The 20,391-nt window shown below is 37.6% G+C and overlaps 2 protein-coding genes across 8 annotated transcripts in view; one reads left to right on the forward strand and one right to left on the reverse strand.

The window, feature by feature from the left end:
* The window catches only part of LOC103464198 (desmoglein-2-like), an 18,402-nt gene extending 4,677 nt beyond the window's left edge, over positions 1-13,725 (forward strand). The window contains exons 5-14 of one of the 2 annotated variants that reach the window (XM_008408149.2): positions 430-599; positions 986-1,120; positions 2,452-2,637; positions 2,785-3,449; positions 4,219-4,361; positions 8,457-8,678; positions 9,411-9,650; positions 10,685-10,818; positions 11,130-11,453; positions 11,557-13,725. In XM_008408149.2, coding sequence (XP_008406371.1) covers positions 430-599; positions 986-1,120; positions 2,452-2,637; positions 2,785-3,449; positions 4,219-4,361; positions 8,457-8,678; positions 9,411-9,650; positions 10,685-10,818; positions 11,130-11,453; positions 11,557-12,798 — 3,461 coding nt within the window. In that variant the 3' untranslated portion in view covers positions 12,799-13,725. The remainder of the gene's footprint in view (positions 1-429; positions 600-985; positions 1,121-2,451; positions 2,638-2,784; positions 3,450-4,218; positions 4,362-8,456; positions 8,679-9,410; positions 9,651-10,684; positions 10,819-11,129; positions 11,454-11,556) is intronic. The other variant, XM_017304322.1, reaches the window with a different exon arrangement.
* A 189-nt stretch (positions 13,726-13,914) lies between these two features.
* slc5a9 (solute carrier family 5 member 9) overlaps positions 13,915-20,391 on the reverse strand; it is a 104,013-nt gene continuing 97,536 nt past the window's right edge. For 4 of the 6 annotated variants that reach the window (XM_017304327.1, XM_008408152.2, XM_008408151.2 and 1 more), the window contains 4 exons: positions 19,643-19,793; positions 19,020-19,188; positions 16,567-16,782; positions 13,915-14,985 (listed from right to left, as the gene is read on the reverse strand). In XM_017304327.1, coding sequence (XP_017159816.1) covers positions 14,677-14,985; positions 16,567-16,782; positions 19,020-19,188; positions 19,643-19,793 — 845 coding nt within the window. In that variant the 3' untranslated portion in view covers positions 13,915-14,676. Of the gene's footprint in view, positions 14,986-16,566; positions 16,783-16,860; positions 16,917-19,019; positions 19,189-19,642; positions 19,794-20,391 lie in introns of those variants that run through there. The other 2 variants (XM_017304329.1, XM_017304328.1) reach the window with 2 other exon arrangements.

A 20,391-nucleotide genomic window follows, 5' to 3' on the forward strand; every position in this document is an offset into this window, starting at 1 on the left:
CCTAACTTCTCTACCCTCTTTCCTGTCTAAAAAGGGCTACTCATGTCAGCCAAAAAACAGAGTAGAAAATAAATCAGCTCTACCAAAGCAATAAAATAAATCTTTTATAGTTAAAGAATTATGCTGAATAACAAAATTAAATTAAACTCTTGTAAAATAAGTGTTTTATTTGTTAAATTGGAAGCTTGTTTGTATAACTCATAGTTTAGGTAGAAACCAACTCCCTAGGGCCAATATGTTTGCTTTACTAAAAAATATTTCAGTGTGCTCTCTGATTGGTCCCTGTTATTAACTTTTGAATACTCTTTGCTGGTCGTCTACAGTATCTACTAACTTCTGCTTGGTTTATCTTTGCTTCCCTGCTCCTACCTTCACCCAAAAATGCTCATTTTATATCATGTAATCTGTTGTGCATTTGTGACTCTGCAGAAACATTTGTTATGCAAATCGAAGGTAAGGATGATGATCAGGCTGGAACAATAAATTCAGAGATCGTCTACACCATTATCAGTCAAGAACCAGCTGGCAAAGGTCACATGTTCTCTATAGACAAAAAGACAGGAAAATTATTTGTTAAAGAGTCCACCCTGGACAGAGAGGTAATACTTACTTTTCACTTTGCAAAACATAATTGTACCCTTGCTTCAGTTTTATGTTTTAAAACAACATAATTTGAAAACATCTATAACTGTATTCCTAACATGTAAATGTGTAAAGCAACACTTATGCTAACTCCAAGTCATGATCAGTCTTTGTGATCTACATCATAAACCTTTTAGAAACATTTTGGTCATTAAATGTTACTTTATTATGACAAATGATAAGAAAATGTTTATGGTCTGTAAATGTTTCAAATAAAAACTACATAAACTTTTATTTTTTGCTTTAAGCTTTCCCACCACCAGATAGCCCAACAGTTGACCTTTTCTGATTTTCAGCTTTTTTCTTGTGGTCATGCATTTAATGTTGTGTTTTTTTCTGACAGACACATGACTCCTACAAGCTTATTGTTAAAGGAACTGATATGGGAGGTGCACCGTCAGGGAAAACAGGGACAGGAACTGTGGAAATCAAAGTCACGGATATCAATGACAACATCCCCACTCTAGAAAAATCAGAGGTAACAAATATTTTTGAAATTAAGCCCAACCAAATAAAATCAATTGTTGATTTTGTGCAACAAGAAAGATACAACTCTTATTTATGTTTTAGTATGAAGTATAACCTATTTCATATACCCAAAAAAGTGTGTTAAACAATCACAACAGTATTTAGTTCTAATAAACAGCCTGATATTGTGCCTCTGGTGAGATGAATTAACCATCTCAGGCTAATTAAACAGCTAATATGAACCCATCCTCCTCTAAATGTTATTTTACTATGGAATTGTACTGAAGTCACATTATAGTGTGATAATTACCAATGTGATAATATATAAACGTGACAATTATATTGCATAAACAAGATGATTCTGTAGATCCAGAAGGTGGCAGTAGTATACTTGTAGTGCAGGAAGACGGTTATTGCCCAACTCCTAAGAAGAGTTGGTCAAGTTTTCCTTCATTCTTTTTCTAAAACATGAAGACATACTGATGCTACAACACATTGTGGATGAAACCATTAATAGTGTCCACACTCTGAGTAGGATTCTAAACAGAATTAGTCTGCACAGAAGGAAGCGTCAGGCCGATCCTCTGGCTGTGGCAGCATTCCTAACTGCCTGTCTGGAACAAAGCTGAAGTTGGCTTCCGATTGCAGCTTCCGATTTAGGAAATCACTAAAGGTTGATTCCACCTAATTTTCACTACCTTGGGTGTCTTAAATCTGTTCTACTTTGAAAACTAACATACGTAGACACTTAAAACCTGGACATTTATACCTAAATCAAAAAATTTACAGGTAATTCATGTGATCAGTATCGGTGATCGGCCTTCATCACTGTGATCAGTTTGAAGATTTACAAAACAGCATTCACGTGAAATCAGATTTGAAATTGGAGCCACTTTAAGATGGCAGCTCTCCATTAATATTGGCCTTACTCTGACTAGCAGTTAGCATTAGCCTCCATGGAAACTAATCAGGTGAAAACTTTAAGAGTGTTTCCCATTACAGGCAAGATGGTATTTGATCACAACTTTGTCATGATCATGGGTGATCAGTATCGGAAACGGCAGTAAAACTCCTGATCGGAGTTCATAGATCTAGCTTTTAAAGAAATGTATCTATTTGTATCTAATATCGCTGGCATCTTATGTTCCATATTTATATTAATCTTTTTTATTATGTTTTGTAAATTATTTTAATGGTTTGTTAGTTCATTGGGATTTGTTGTGCCTTATTTGGTCAATCCTGTTTGTTTTAAATGTGTTTTATAAATAGAGTAGAATTAATTTGTTGTCCGTAACAGATTCAACTAAAATTCTTTATAACAAAGTACTGGTTGTTTGGCAGTACGCCGGCTCTGTGGATGAAAATGTTGCTGATGTAGTTGTGATGAGAATCAAAGCTTTGGACAAAGACCTTCAACACACAAACAACTGGCTGACTGTATTTACCATTGCCCAAGGAAATGAGGATAACCTGTTTTCCATTGAAACAGACAAAGAAACCAACGAGGGCATCCTAAAGCTGATCAAGGTATGTTTTCTCTACCAATGTCAGGATTTTAATTAGTGTAGTAAGTATGTGATGTTTTTGAACTGGTCTCATACATATTTGTTCCTCTCGTTTCTTTTTTGCTCACTTTTTCTAAAACCTACTTTCTCCAACATCTGCACCAATTAGCCAGTGGATTTTGAAGATGTACAGAATCTTGAGCTGGGTCTTATCATTGAAAATGTAGCTCCTTTTGTAGAAGGTGGCCCAATAAATATGGATGTGGGTGTTCAGGTTGGAGAGGGGGGTCCTTTGGCTGCTGGAGCAGCTGCTGGAGCCGGAGCCGGAGCTGGAGCTGGAGCTGGAGCTGGTGTGGATTTAGGAATAGACCTGGGGCTAGATGTGGGCTTGGATGCTGATCTGGGGGTAGATGCAGGACTAGATGCAGGACTAGATGCAGGACTGGATGCAGGACTGGATGCAGGACTGGATGCAGGACTGGATGCAGGACTGGATGCAGGTCTGGATGCAGGACTTAAGCCACAGGGAGGAGCTGGGCCTGGAGTTGGACTTAAGCCTGCTGTTGGACCTGGAGTTGGTGTGGGGCTTAAGCCAGGCATTAAGCCAGGTCTTAAGCCAGGGCAAGGACCAGGATCCAAGCCTAAGCCAAAAGCACCAGGAAAAAGCTATCCTATAAAAATAGCTGTAAATAATGTGCCAGAGGGTCCAGCATTTAGACCTGACACCAAGAAAGTACCTGTATCTGAGGATCCAAATGAGGCACCAACAGATGGTGTGATTACTTCGTTCCCAGCAGTTGATCCAGATACTGGAAAAGTAGCTGATGACGTAAGGTTAGTCAATTTATCCACAGCCACCATCACGTAATACTACCATTCAAAACTGATGTCATGTACATTGATTTTAACAAGCAAACACAGCACATAAGAGTTCAACCAAGAACTGATTGTAATTAATGGCAGGACAGATTTCCTGCTTTCAAACATTACTGACTGTGTAAGCAGTTGAGAGGCAAAGTGTGATGTCAGTCAGAACCTTGTAGTAAACAACCTTTAACAAACATATATTTTAAATATTTGTACATTCATTCTTGTTTTACTCAACTGTAAAGTAATCAGTAAAACCAGCCTATTATCTTGTTAACCCTTAGATATATCTGATTATAACTTCTACGCCTGTGTAGCTTGTGACAGAAGAAGGACTGTTAGAATAAAATATCTGAGCTTAGTATTTTGATAGTAACTGGAAACAACTGAAGGAATTTCTACAACCTTTGAAACTTCAGACTGACTGTTTAAAGTTTAGATCTACAGTCTTATGTTTTTATTACAAAACGGTATGGCTTCCAGTGCAAAACTTAATCATGTTAACATATTCATGGGATTCAGTAAAGCCTCAAGGTCACTTCTCATGAAATTGGCTCGACTCAAACAAGCTAAGTTTGGAAGTGCAGCTGTTTTAATGTATCACAGAAACTCAATTATACCTTGGCAGAAAGTGAAAACATTATCTCACTATTATTCCAAACTATGGTTTTCTAATCAAGAAGCAACCTTGTTGAAAAAACTGTGTTCATTTTCTTGTTTGTTCATTTTCTTACAGCTATGCCAAAGCTTATGATCCAGACAACTGGTTTACTGTTGATGAAGAGACAGCGGAAATTAAACTCAACAAACAACCAGACAGAGAGTCACCCTTCTTAGTGAATGGTACCTATATTGCCAAAATTTTGGCAATATCAAAAGGTAAATATTATTATCAAAATGACCGTATACATCTTTATGATACATTTACCTGACATAGTGTTTTGGAAATAATCTCCTCCCTTAGAGATTTCCTTCATTTTGTTTCTTGCAAAAGCAATCAGTTTTGTAATTATGGTTTCATTTATTAAGAAAATTAAGCCTGCATAACATTTGGATTAACCAACCATGCCTTGTATAAATTTATAACAATTCCAGGGTTTCCCCCAGGGTCAAGTAAAGCCTGGTGGGCCGCCAGGCTTTACTTGATCTCTTCCCCTGCCAGGCTAAACAAAGTCAAGTTTAAAAGTCACCGGACCACTTGCTCTGCTTGTGCAAACTGCAACTATAATGTACAGTTATGCTTTCAGAGGTGTGCGTTGTGCGTGCTGTGCAGTGAGGACAATATATCTCTGTGAACAAAGAGTTATTTGTGGTGTGTGCGTTCAGAGGCGTTGGTCCACATACATAAACTCTATCTGCGCTGATAAAGTTTATGGATATGTTCCTCGGTTGCACGGTGCATTAGTGGGACGGTGGATCAGCCCATGGCAACTGCCTTGTAGTCACACAGCAGTTATTTGTTTGTTTTTGCAGCGCCATAATGCATCAAACTGCATCATATCAAATGCCGCTCCAGTTAGGCATTTAATATGTTCCTGACATATGGATATGCTCAGGAGCATATCCTGACAACTCGTTCCATTATGCCTGTACTACCAAAACAATTAGTCTCTGTGACAGTTATTATCTCAAACATATTAGATCTGTTCTTAGTCTTTGTTTACTACAAGCAGCTCTTTGAAGGTGTTGAAAAATGTGATTGTGTCTGGTCCTTGATGGTATCCTCCACTCCAGTAGCATGTCTTTATTAGCGTATTTTACAGAGTTAATTTTGACAGCAAATTTTTATTTAGTTTAAGTCGTAGTCATCAGAATTGTTTTAGTCTTAGTCTAGTTTTAGTCAACTAATTATAATACATAGGGTGAACCGATTTATTGGCCAGCTGATTTCCCTAATTTTGGGAGATCGGAGATCGCCCGATTTTTACATGTGAAGCCGATCTAATCTAGCTTGGCAAAAGTCTAAGAATCAACCACTGTCCTCTTTTTCTCTCCGGTGAGAGAGACCAGCCCACCAAGTTATGTCTGCACGCTTACAATTAACAATAGTTGCCCAACTGTTGTCAGCTCAACTTTCTTATTATATTGCGCAACATTTTAGATAAAAAAAATGGTATCGGCTAAAATCAGAAATGGCAGGTTAATCTTTTAAAAAGATAGGAAATCTGCGATTGGCCAGAAAACTGCACCCCTAATCATAAAATTTTAGTTGACTAAATCTACTGACAATTTAGTCAACAAAATTATGTACAATTGAGAAACCTTTTGACCAATTCACTGGAATTAACACGAAAGGAATCATATATTAACTCAGAGGTTCCCAAACTGTAGGGAGTGCCATTGCGGGAGGGCGCGGGAAGCGGTATGTCAATGTCAAATTTATTTATATAGCACTTTAAAAGAGGTATAAAACTGCACCAAAGTGCTGTACAAGAATGAGAACACAAATAACAAAACGGAGCACAAAACAATACATCAATTAAATGCCAAAGAGTAAAAATGAGTTTTAAGAAGCGATTTAAAATGATCCAGGCTGTGGGCAGATCTAATCTGGAAAGGTAAGTTATTCCATAAAACAGGAGCAGCAACAGAAAAAGCTTGATCTCCTTTCCTCTTAAGTCGAGTCCGAGGAACAGCAAGTAATAACTGATTATTAGATCTTAAAGTTCTGGACACAGACCGGAAATTTAAAGGGTCCCGAAGATAAGGGGGGGCTAACCCATTTAAAACTTTATAATTAACAAAAGAATGGTATGGGTGAATGAAAAAAACAACAACAATGAATGCTGTGATAGGAGTGGGGGGGTTGAGTGGATGGAAGAGTATAAGATTTTAAAGGCTGCATCTGCCTTGCTTTCTTTGGTTCAATACTGATAATTAGCACAATATTTACTGCTCATGAATTTAACATCCAACAGTCCACATCCAGGATGCAAGTAGGTTGCTTACATTTTTTCTATTAGTTTTAGATACTGAAATGTCTCCCTATGAACAACAGTCAAAAGCAACGTGCAAAATACACATTAATCGATCCAGACTTCTAAAAATGCTATGTAGTTGCATTTTATTCAAGCTGCAGTACATAACTTTAATAAAAAATATGTTTTCTGCATATTTGTTAAAGCTGTTGTAGCAGTTTGTTATGAGACAGATAATCTGAAAACAATCAATCTCCTCCATCTCCTTCCTGAATTACTATTACTGGTTAAAGTAATGCACCGTTCTGACCAAAACAACCAATCAGAACTAGTAGGACGCTCTTAGCACTGTCAATTAGCCTCATTCACTCACTGCTAAATGTGCTAATAGTGGAGAAACAACTTATCATTACAAGAAACCGTTAATCTGCCGTCATTGGTATCTATGCTAACTAAACTGAGCATTCACAGTTTGAATCTGCACAACTCTGTGCTATGCTAGCTGCAGCACAGCACAAATCGAGGGGGAGGAAGGATGAGCAGCACCACATGAGATTGTGATTGACAGCACTAAAACTCTCCTGCCTCTGACTGGTTGTCTCTAGCACTGGGAGAAAGCAGAGGAAATAGATTTTTCACAGATTACCTCTCATACCATACTGTCACAACATAATGACAGTTTTAACAAAATATGTGAAAAAATTTTTTTTATATAAAAGTGACATACTGCAGCTTTAATTTCACTCAGGAGAGAACAGGTCAGGAGGGACGTGGGTTAGAGCTGCTGCTCACTCACTCATCTGTTAAGTGGTAAAAGGCACAGGGAACAAGTTAAATATATGAAAATGTTGGTAATTGTTTTCCTTAATTCATTAAATGCTAGTGAAAATGAGGCAAACAGTAGTCTGTAGCTAAGCTAATTATGCTAAATGGTTGATAGTCTCACACAGTCTACCCACCTCTCTTGGAGAAAAACTGGGTTATAAATTAACACTCTTGCCTTTTTCTCTCTCTTCCTCTCTCCATTTTGTTTTTGAAAACCTGATGTTATAACTTTTCTTAGCAGCATAGTAACAGCCACAGTCACAGTTGCATTCAGCTGCAGCTTCTACTAACAGTAGCTCCATACGTCACTGTTAAGCGCTCCAAGCAGGAACGAACCATTTTACAGATAGAGGGTTCAGGGCAAAACGGATGTGTGTTTTTTGATCTGGGAAGGGCAACATTAAATTTTTACTGCTAAAAACAATCTTTGAAAATACAATATGATTCATTTTGTATTTCACAGGACCCCAATTTTTTTTATTTTATGTTTATGAACAGAATATAAATAATTAAATTGTGGAGGGCCCCCTGCTGGTCAGGACCCCTAGAATCGTCATCACTTTTCACTCCTTTACCACTCCCTGTGTGCCTCTATAGGTCTTACGTGCCACAGCTAAGGTCAGGGTTCATGATACAATAAGTGAGAGACATGAACGACAAGTTTGTATTTACTCTTCATCTTGTCTGATATAAAATTCTGTTTGAACCTCTTTAAACATTTCAGCGTCACAAAAAGAGCAAAAACAAAATGCTTGTGCCTGTTCATTTTGTTGTTCTGTGTTTTTAACTGAACTCTATGAGTTGTCTGTGCCGCTACTGGAAGGGGATAAGGATCTGTATTCCTAAATCAACTAATATTATTTTCCTCTTAATGTGTCCTCTTAAAGTCCTTTGTCATTTCTTGTGAGTGCATCTACTTGGTAAAAAAATACATAAAAAAAATAAATTTCCTTTAAGTGGAACTTTCTTTCATTTCATGCAAATTTTAAAAAAGTGTCTTGAAACTACATTGGCACTTATGTTGCAGAGGTCCATTGAAGTCCCAGATCTTGCTTGTGTCGATGGGCAGCAGTCAGTTCTCTATAATATTACTGATGCCATTTGCTTTGTTCATCATATGTTGAGATGTTATAAAGTGGCACATTGTGTACAAAATGTTGTCCTGAAAGCAAGTCCTGAACAGTGATCAGTTCTTCTTTGTAATATTACACAAACTTCTTGTAATCCACAGACATGCCAGCAAAGACAGCCACTGGAACAATAGCCATTCAAGTCACTGACTCCAATGACCACTGTCCCACTTTGACCACTACTTACAACAGTCTATGCTCTGATGAGAAGACTGTGTATGTTAGTGCATTTGATGAAGATGTCAGTCCAAATGCTGCTCCATTCACTTTTCAAATTATACCAGAAGGTACTCGAGGCAACTGGGAAATAGAAGTCATCAATGGTAAGTAAACAAAATAAATACGTTTAGAAAATAACATCAACAAAAAATGTGTGTCAAATCATCAAGGAAATGCATGCAGACATAAAACATATAGTACACAGTTTTTCAGTGGAGGAGCTTGATATTTTTGAAGATATCTCATATTTCTCATACTGTCACAATATAGTGAGTTTTAACATTTTTTAAAATAAAAAGTTACATACTGCTGCGTTAACTCTTGAATATTTTGAAAAACATTATAAATCATGGTCAACTCAACGGTTGCACAGTGTTCATTTCTGCTTTTTGCAAAACTAACCTAAATATTTGCCAGAAGTTTTATATACACATATACTTTTTTGTTCCAGTAGTCTTGCAATTCATTCAGATGACCCTAATTAACAATTGTCACCACATTAGAATATATAACTGCATCAGAAATAAAAGCTGAGGCGGCTGCATAAATGTACCATACATAAAAAAATTTTGGCCAAAAATACACACCTGATGCTATTAACTTAATGAATAGTAGCAAAAAACTTAAATGGAATAAATACCAACACTAACATATATTTTCTTATAGCATAGCTTGTCATACATACCAACATGTCCTGATCCAGAATATAATTTGAAAGCCTCTCTTACCAAGTAGGTTACTGTTTTAGGTGAAATGAGATGAGATGACTTTGTGATCCATCTTGGTAGAAGTTCGAGGAAGAAAACAAATTGTGTGTTTGACATTCTTGTCTCCAGATACAACAGCTGCTCTTCATTCAGCCAAAGCACTGTGGCCTGGCAGATATGAACTGCAAGTAGAGGTGAAAGATGCTCAGGGTCTGTCCTGCGAAGAGGAACAGGTGTTTACTGTGGATGTCTGCACTTGTGTGGGAAAAGAAGACTGCAGATTAAAGGCATCTAGGGGAGACGCCCGTTCATCTGACTTTTCTAGACGTGCCATTGGTCCAGTCGTAACAGCTATGTTCTTATTGATGTGTAAGTTTGGTTCAATACTAACACTAAAATTACATGAACAAATACAAGGGCAACAGGGATACAGCAAATAAATTAATATTTTTGCAAAATAAAGAACAGACTGATTTACAAGGCGTCAAAGCAATAGCTTATTAATAAAAACACTAAAAAGCCAGCTGGAAATGGCTTTTTCTGGAAACCGTGGGTTTGACCTTGATGATTGAGTTTAGAGTATCAACCTCAATCATTATCAGAAGTCAAGGTTAGGATTTCTAAAACTGTCTTAAAAAAGTGATGGACGCATATCTGGTATAAAAATTAAACTAGTCAAAATCAATATTTTTTTAAAGAGACTTGATGTTGAAGCTACCAATGCTGTTTAACTTATTTATTCATTCTCATTTTGTTGTGTTGGGGTTGAAATTTCATAATATTAGTTACGGTAAGTTATTTTTCTGAACTCTTTCTGCACACATAGACACAAAATCAGTAACGAATGCCTAGGCTCTTATAGCTCAGAATTGAAAACAGGCTCAATCCTGGAACTTGCTGAATGAAGAAATCCTCCAAAAGCCATTTAGCTCCTGTCTCTTCAGTAGCATGAAAGATTAGTATAAAGCCGGAATTATACCTGTTTAACTTTCATGACATAAGTCATGTCTATTTATTAGACGCTGAGTGTTTTTACAAAAAAAAAAAAAATAGCACAACTCTGTCATTGCAGGTTCAACACAAAAACGTGTTATATGACTAAAAATATTCATTATCAATCCAAAATCTTCCATTTGATCAGGGATCAGGTCATTGGGGCAGCAGCTAAGTAGAGAGGCTCAGACCCCCACCGGGGTGGACTGGCACACTGGGCTACCGGAGAATTCCCTGGTGGGCCGCTCCATTACTGTACCGGTGCCACTCAAAGCTTTAGTTTTTCACACAAAATCGAACCAAATGGGGATTGTTGAGTATACTTCACTGTTGATCTGTTGATTTTCATTCTTCTATGGGTTATCAAGAAAGGTTTTACATTTATCACAATCTTTTTCTTCTCTTTGCAGTGATCCCTCTGCTGCTGGTGTTTTGTCAGTGTGGAGGGGCAAACACCATCTTCTCAGACCAGTTTAGTGATCTGCCATTTGACACTAAAGAGCACCTAATAAACTATCAAACTGAATGCATAGGAGAGGATAAGGTCTGTTGGAATCATTACTAATCCTCTTTCCATGTCAAGTGATACATGTACCAGTACTTGTAATTTCCTACTGTGAGGCAGTGACTTGTACAAACAAGATATGCAAATGTTTGGTAACATTAACTCTTGTAATTCTCCTGTGGTTAAATACTGTATATTATGGACATCTGCCAAAATATATAGTATATCTGTTCTCATTTTTTAGAGCAGTCTTTCTCAAACTGTGGTCCGCACACTGGTGGTCACGATATTCAACTTTTCAAAGTTTGTTAAAATATCTTGTATGTTCATGAGTTGTTTTATTTCTCTAGGATGTTCCTGTTCATTTGGTGCCTGTCATGTACGGTACCCAACAAAAAACTGAGGCAGCACCAGGACCAAATTTCAATACTGGTACTTCAGCAGCATTCACAGAAACACTTAAGACTGAAACCTGCTATGAATCGGACCAAATATTTCAGCCGACCTCCACAAAGATGGTGAACGCTGACATAGACTATAGGGATTCAACTGAGTTTTACAATCCAAGCAATGAAATTGACTCATTCAGCCGAAAAACACAAAGCGTTCATCAAATAGGTTGCTTTGAAGACATAGCCCTTCCTGATGTTTTTCTCAATGATTACTTCTCCCAGGTAACTTAGTGACTATATTTTGATCTCATTAGATCTCTTGAATAAACACACTTACTTGAGAACATTGTCAGTAATCCTTGTTTTGTTTCTCTTCCCCAAACAGAAATCTACAATTACAGTGCCATCTGAAGACATCCTTTTGGAATATGACTTTGAGGGCCAGGGCTCCTCTGCTGGTTCGGTGGGGAGCTGCAGCATCTTAGAACCTGACAATGACCTGAACTTTCTCACTGACCTTGGACCAAAGTTCAGGACACTTGCTGAGATCTGTTCGCCTCCTACAATAACATCAAAAACAATGGTGATACAAAAGGCATCAGGATCTGTCAAAACCACCACTGATATCACTGAGCCCGTCTTTAAACCTAAATTTAACCATGAAATTCAGGCAAAGCATGTTGATGTTAAAGCTGAAAAGATAGTATCATCTGCAAAGTTTGTTCAATCTCATGTCAGTACACCAACCAAAGAGTCAACAACCAAACAGTCGACAACCACACCTCTCCCTCACTCCAGTAGTACTAACATTAGTCATTCTGCTAAACTTTCTTACCCAGCTCAGACAGTTGTATTACAGCAGCCACCAGTTTACTACACTGCTAGCCCTGTACTACAACCAATGCATTACATAGTTCAACCAAATGTACAGAACACATTTGTGCTGGAGGATGGAACCCATGCAAACACGTTTCCAGGCCTCTATGTTATCAATGATCCAAAGAGTACATCTGGATTGGTTTATGGAAGAACTCAAAGCTCCCTTTCAGGGCTTGTTATCCAGGACACTGAGGGCCCTAGAAGTCCTATAAGTCCTGTTAGCCCCACAGGTTCACTCCAAACCACTGTGTTGCTGCCTAGTCCAACTTTCTCCCAGGGTTCTTTGGAAGGCTCTACATTATATGGGCAAAATCTTGGTGGAAATTACGTGTTACTCAAGGAAGAGGTACAGGAGTGGGGCCCAGGTTCACCTCAAGGTATTTTGCCTGGAGATGCTATCCTGGTAAAAAAGGCTGCTCCCCCTCAGGGGGTTTTAGACTTGGCAGCCCAGGAGAAAGTGTTTATTTGTTCATTTTGTAATTTTTTTGTTAAGAAGGCTAATGGTGGTGGTGGTGTTATTGTGAAAGGGGGGATAAGCTTTGGGTCTTTCAGTATTTTGAAATTTCTCACTAAGCAGCAAACAATGTGGATTTGGTTGTGTAAAGTAAGAGTTGATGAATTAAATTTTAACATTTTCCAAAGAAGCTGTCAGCTTAACCAAGCAAATCCTTCCTCTTGTATCCTATCATATAGGCAAGAACTGTCAATAGAAGTTCAAAACTATACCATTATTTTTTTATCCTTATAAGAGAGACTGCAAATGCAGATAAAGAAATAATTAAAAAGAAGAATCTTCAAGAGATAATCATGTTTAAAATTGCTGCTAAAAAGCTTCTAAACAAAAAGCATCAGAAATATATTTAGAATGCATTTATATTTTCATTATATTTTTTTACATGTTGCAATTTCAGTTTGTACATATTGCAAATTTATTAAATTAATCTACAAGAAAAATCTGGCCCCAGAATGGTGGTGGCAGTCTAGAACTGTAGTAATGTTTATGTTCTTAACATAGAAAATAGATTTTTGATCATTAAGGTTCTGTCTTCAGAATTGATTCAAGCATTTAAACTGAAGACCTGCTTTACACTCTCACTGTCAAGCAGCACTCTAATAGTTTAAATATTTAAATTTAAACTATCAGGTATGTGCATGGTGTACTTTTTGTTTCTCTCAATCAAGGAGATGGGCTATTTAAGCTGTGGAGTCTGTGTTCTTCCTTTGAGTGCTTCAAACCATTTTCATCTTGACCATGGCCAAATGAATTTGGAGCAGGGTCTTCTTGGCTTTTGCCCGAAGAAAAAGATAGTTCTTTTTCACAGATAGAAGAACCATCTGTGAAAAAAATTCTCAGAATTATGGCAGTCACCTGAAATCACTGGGCAAGCACATAATCTGACTAAAGCAAGTACAGCAGTACTGGTCCAGGTGGTGATTTGTACCCTGTTTGGAATTTAAATTTTACTGATCTATTATTATGTGGACTTGGACCTGCTTCATGTTTCTTAATGCTATTTTCTGCAGATGACAAATCTTAGCTGTAGTGTGCACTGTCCTATGCTGTCTGACGTTTATTTGCGTTAAATTAGGCTCATTGGAAATTAACATGAGACAGAGTGGTGTATGAAATGTTTGTCACAACTATAGTTTTTTCCCAATAAACAATTACTTTTGATTCTGTTTTATCTCATTTTACATACAAATAAAATAGTATCTTAAAAATACAACAACAAAAAACCGACCTTTTATGTGAAATTTCTGGAACAATACAGTCCCATTCAATAAATTGGGATAATTTTGCAATATCCATTTATTTCAGGAACTTTAATTGAAACAGATTATATAGATGAATTACACACAGATGGGTGTTTGAAAGCCTTTATTCTTGTTCATTATGAGTTTGTGCTTACAGCTTCTAAAAACATGGCATTTAGAATTAGAATATTACTCCAGACCAATAAAAAAATACAACTATTCCAATAGTCTATTCTCTTTGCTTGTAATGTTTCTCTTGGCTGCAAAAATTTCTATACATGTCTGTTTCATCAAATTAGATGTCTATGTGTTGACAGGAGTAATCCAATATGCTCACGTTTTCTAAATCAAGTAAAGTAAGACTACATTAATTAAACTACATGGCAATGGAACAGTCTTTTTTAATCAATCAGCTGCCCAAATCTCCTAGACTATTGGCTAGAAGGTCCACAATGACATCTGAAGTCCTGAGCAATCTGCTCTGCACACATTAATACTTGCAAATTGATTTTTATATTATGCCCACAATGGCAGACAGAGAAGGAGAATTTGATTTGGTCTCACAATTTATTAATTATTTTCAAGGTGAACTTTCAAACCAAAAATGAGCAGTACCACTTCTGATGAGCATGTAAATTATACTGTCATTATACATCTATAGAATTGATTTTATTCATAATGTCTGTATACATTGAATTTATTAATCATGCATTTCAGCTTTTCATCAAGTGTTTGAATACTGAAACATCACATTCACATATTAGTTTGCTGACATAAGGCAATAATTTTAGTTCCACCTTACAGTGTGTCTTTACATGAGAGCACTCCTCCACAGATACTGAGAAAAATGCTACAAGTTCTAAGCACAACTTTATGCGAAGTATCCCCAGAGAAACACATTAAAAGCCAGAAGCAGCACAGCGTTATAATTGCAGACTTTCCTCCAAACAGGTTTCTCATGCAGGAAGTTCAGATCATTGCTTTGCGTGTTTGGTGGTGCAGATTGTGAGCTTGGACCACTCAGGCCACAGAGCCACATAGTAACTCTTTTCCATGTAGGTGGTTGAGACTGTTCAGTCTCAGAGCCAACAGAGTTCTCTGGATCAGGTGCCCTTTGAGGAGTTGTGAGGTCGATGCGAGGCTCAAGATTAAATCTGGACCACCAGGTTAGTCTGTGGAGCTGCACAGGAAAGGTGCACAGTGAGAAATGAGCTGAACCAAAGACATAGAGAGCAGGTTTCTGTTTTAATGCTTGTAATAAATTAAAACATCAATTAAGAAGTTTGAGATATTTAGGACAATGTTATTCATGTTTAGGAGGGGATTGATCCAACCAATAATACCTTAACTTCAACAAATAGAAGAGACTTTTTGGTACATAATCTAGTTATCAGTCAGACCTTGTTCTTAAGCAAATAGTGTGGCATGTTTTTCCACACTTCTCTATTATTGAGATTACAACACTAGCAACTTCTATATATTTTTACATGAACATTTTTGGAAGATTTCATTCTACAAGTATTGTTCCCAAAATATGAACATCAGTCTGCTTGAGCCAGTGAATAGGGACAGACTGAAACTGTGTATTTTCCTCTATTTGTCTGCAGTATTTTATCCTTTACTGGAATGGCACAATAAACTCAAAGTCAGAAGTTGAGTCTGAAAGAAAAATGGCTTATATTTTACCACATAAACAGGTCCCATTTTGAAAAAAATACTAATGTCCACAATTTAATGGTTGGAGCATCCAGTTGTGGGTCCCACCTCCTGAACCTGTGGCCTTGATTTGAGGTGCCATGTCATCTGCTGGTGTTGGTTCACGGTGTTTTTTAAAGTCCACAGGCAATACAGCCGACTGCTGGGACATTTTCATGATTCGCTCTTCTGACAAGCTTTATGGAGATGCTGATTTAATTTTTCATCAGGTCTTGGTACCGGCCCAACTGCCAAAGGCATCAAAAGCTGATTGAACAACCCTGGTGTTAAGAGTGCTTTACTGGCCAGCAGACTGGTCTGAGCTGAACCCCGTAGAGAATCTATGCAGTATTGTCAAGAGAAAGATGAGAGAGACCACGACCAACAATGCAGATGATCTTCGATAGAAACTTTTGAAATTAATTTGAGTATTAAACTGAGCTTAATGCACTTTTTGGTAACTAGGATTAACTGAGATGTAGGAGGTACGTAGTAAGTTGAGCCATCCCTTGTTTCCAACATTGAGCATGTTTTTACAGTTTCCAAATAATTAAAAGAAGAAGGCATCTTTTAATGAAGCTTGTGAAGGAAAGAACCTCATGGATAAAGTGGTTAGACTTTTATTTCTTAAAAACTCTTTCAGTCTTGAAAGAAAGTTTAGTGTTGAGTTTCGCAAGAATTGTGTTTAGATTATAATATTTTAAAAATTTGTTTTATATATCAATTGTGCTATGTATGAGCTACAACATGAGTTCATAAACACTATTTTAGCTGTGGACATAAAGTTCAAATGGCAGGTTTGGGATAAGTTGAGCAATTTGACCAGGGGTCATTTGAGCCAGTGGCTTATTCTGTCTGATGATGGTGTGTGCGCTCATGACTGTTTGTCCTGCACATCTCCTTGTCATCAACTGGGGACATTTCAGTTCCAACTCTCTGCCGCTAACTGTTGGAGACAAGCACCGGTCACCCAGAAGAACATTGAAAGTCACTGGACATGTTTAATGTTGTTTGTTTGTATATTCAGTTTTCACATCTAAAAATAAAATTAATGAATGCATCTTACACTTTCTTTTGGCATTGGAGCAGTCAACAAGCTGACAGCAACAATTACTAGGCATGTAAGAGCCAGTAGGATGAGAGCAAAGTAAAGGTAATGGACATCAGTTAAAACAGAGGGCCGATGATCAGGCTGACCACAGGAAGGTGCTGTATAGGAGAACTCCAGAATCATGCGGACCAGTCCCATCACCAGGCCTGTCATCAGACCCCAAAATGCCCCCTAGGAAACAAATGTGCAGATTAACAAATACATTAGATACCAATACAAAAATTGCTACTGAATTGGAAATGTATTTACATTTTGCTCCTCTGTCCTCCTTAAATATTGTACTTGGATAGTTGAAGAAACGGTTGCTTAGAGGGAAGGGTAAATACAAATATGTTTCAGCTAAGACGCACACTGAACTTTAAAACGCTACTGGATCAGCTACCCTGTGGCCATCAGTTCTACATTTCCGGAAACGGCAGAGTCACAAAGCAACAAAATGACCGAGGACAGTCTGGAATGGGTGAGAGCCGAACAAGAGCTGGCAATGGAGCTGATGGTTGAACTGGTGCTGTTGGTAACAACATGGAATCGTCAGTCAGATGAGGTTTGAAGTTCTCCAGCTCAGCCTGTAAGTTATGTTCAATATACTCTTGTACATTGGAATGTAAATGGGTGGACTGAAACGAACTCAGTTAATACTGAGGAAGCATGTAGATGCCAATTAGAGCCAAGAAAGCTTCTGGTGGGCTTGGAGTTAAAAACTCCAAGCCCACCAGCATGACATGTTGCAATGTCATGTTTTTTCTGTTGATAAATGTATTGATGGTATCATCATGACGTGTGGGTGGATGATAATGAGGGACAACGCAGGCAGACCCAGGTTGTAGAAGATAAATGAAGATTTGATGAAGAATATCAGCTCGTACACAATTCAGGAGGCTGGCAGCACGGCAGAGCGGAAGGCTAGGGCTCAGCACCAGTAGCAACAGAAACAGCACTGAATAAACACGAGCTAGTCGACTCAGGACTTGACAGTTCTACTAAGATGACTGACAAGATACAAACAACAATAGACAAGAGACAAGGACAACAGGTGGACTTAAATACACAGGAGGTAATCACAGGGAACGAGACACAGCTGGGAACAATCAAGGGGGAAGACAGGACAACAGGGAGACTCACTGGACAAAGAAACCAAAAATAAACACAGAAAACTCAAATCCTCACAGGTATTGTTTGCATTCAGTTAAAGCATGTAAAGACAAAATACTCTTTAGCTTTGATTTTATCTTATCTTCCTCCGGAAGGATTTAACTGGTCTTCTCCAAATAGATTATATAATAATCTTCTGGTTAAAATGGTTGGCATCTATGTTTGTGGGGAGTTAATAGTGGAATTGGACATTTAGAAGATAGTATTAATGAAATTGATGTGGATATTCGTGTTAGAACGTGTTTAGATGAGACAGTAAACAAAGTGCTGCGTGGTAAATGGTCGAATACGTGGGAATAATAATTTTACTTAAGTATTGGTAAAAAGAAGAGCGGTTGTGGATTACATTATCATTACTTACAACAGCTGTCAATTTAGATATTTATACTCCAAATGAATTAATAGAGAGGAGTGGTAAAAATGGCTTGATTTACTGGATAATTTTTGCAAAATACCTTTTCACTCTTTATTAGGTCTTACTTTTAGGATCAATCTATATATATTCTTGCCCATAATTTCATAGTTTGAGGGTGCAGTTTTGTCATCCTCCTCTTTACCATGGGCCTGGTGTGTTAACAGCATGGAGGCAGAGGCACTGAGAATCCTCAAAGTCATTATTAGACCAAGGGCAGCCAGATTCATTTATTTTGCTAAATTGTTATTGTTAGCTAAATACTATTTTTGACACAAACACAAGGCCTGTTTGTGTCCCTCCAGATAAAAAAATCAAATAAAAACTGAATAACTTGGAAAAAAAGAAGACTCAAAAAAAGGTACTTGAGGCTTCAAAGGCTCAGGGACTCATATCCTCTCCATTCCCCCCCTTCTACACGTGCCTGCTGTATAGATTGGCAACCTATCCAAAGTAAACCCCATGACTGCTGGAGATTGTGGCACCAGGCCCCATCTGCAACCCTTCCAGGACAAGAGGAGGATCCTGCAAGGATAACACTATTAAAGGTTTGGTGTGGGGTTAGATGAGTTAGACCAGTGTTTTCCAACCCTGGTCCTCAGGGAACACTGCCCTGCATGTTTTAGGTATTTCTTTGCTTCAGTCCAGCTGATTTCAAACGATGACTGACAGGCGTTTGCTGAACTGCAATCAGTTGAATTTACAAAAGGGATTTACAAAAGAATCACTCTGGAATCATGCAAAGCATCGGTAAATGGGAACTGGACTGGACATTCCTGAGGTAACATCATTTCAGTGCCGTTTATGATTATTTGTTTGATGTGAACATCTGTCTGAGACATACCTGCTCATTGGCACGAGGCCAGAAGATTGCCATTATGAAGACAGCAGTAATTGGTGGGGCTAGAAAGCTGGTCACAGATTGGATGTACTCAAAAAGCTGTCCACTGTTGGCTGTCTGGACAACTGGAATCCACAACAGACTAACACACATCAAGACGAGGACGAAAACCCTGAGCATACACATAATGTTGTTATTGTGGCATTTCGGTTGAAGTCAAAATGAGAGTAAAGTGTCATCCAGCATGCCTAAGATCTTCCTGGGCACCAGACAGATAATAATAATTTGACTTCTTTTAGTTGTACTGATTATTATAGATATATTTAAACTATATCAGTAAAAGCCTATAGAAGAATGTAAAATAAATTAATAATAACCAGTATGTTATTTCCCATAACTCCTGATCCTATATCAACATACACCTCATCATGCAATTCAACATGTCACTGACATGGGGTGCATAAGTAAACATTTAGCACTGTGAGTACAGTATTTGTGCAGCACAAAAGTATTGAATGTAGGGAGAAAATTTGTTTTCTGATAGAAAGATAGTTTAGACACTGACGTTTCATATCTTTTTTGTCCAAATTTACTTTCTGGATTTGAGGTGTAATTTTCATCCCTACCTTCCAACAATCATAAGCTCCATCTCTGAAGCTCTTGGTCTTGCTTTGTGGTAGAGATCCAGAGTAAATATAGTGGAGCTGCTATTAAAAATTGATGTCAGAGATGACATCAGGGCAGCCAAAATTACAGCCAGCATCAGACCACGTAAACCTGTAAAAAAAACATTTTCATTGTCAAGATGAACTATTTAAAAATGAATTGAGAAGCACACATATATAACACACATCAAAATTTACATTACAATTTCTTAAAATACATAATGAAAAACAATAAAGCCTTTGACTAATAAATAACACTGTCTAAGAAGGTTGAAAACACCAACATGCTGAAATCTACCACAGGCCTGTGGTAGATTTCAGCATGTGCTGTTCCACAGCACGGCACTGTGGAACAGTGACGTGCTGTCAGGGGAGGCAGGTGAGGCAGCGCCTCACCTGTCATCATCGAAAAATAATAATAATAAAATCATTTATATTGTGTCGAGAAAAGTCGAGCTCATCCCACTTCCCCATGCTGGAGATTTTAGTTTAATAGTAATAATAAATAAAATTACCTTAAAATTAATTACACAGGTGACATCAAGACCCAACAATAGAGTCAGACGGTAATAAAATTAATCTGGTTGTGTGTGTTGTTATTGTGTCCTGCAAACTTTGCTTTAATTCTACTTTTTTCTATTTAATCATAAAAAATCAAAGTCAGGCAGAAAGAGAGTCATGAAACAGGAAGAGCTGGTTTTCTGAAGAAA

This window comes from Poecilia reticulata, linkage group LG4 (assembly GCF_000633615.1).
Source record: "Poecilia reticulata strain Guanapo linkage group LG4, Guppy_female_1.0+MT, whole genome shotgun sequence".
In the NCBI taxonomy this organism is placed as follows: Eukaryota; Metazoa; Chordata; class Actinopteri; order Cyprinodontiformes; family Poeciliidae; genus Poecilia; species Poecilia reticulata.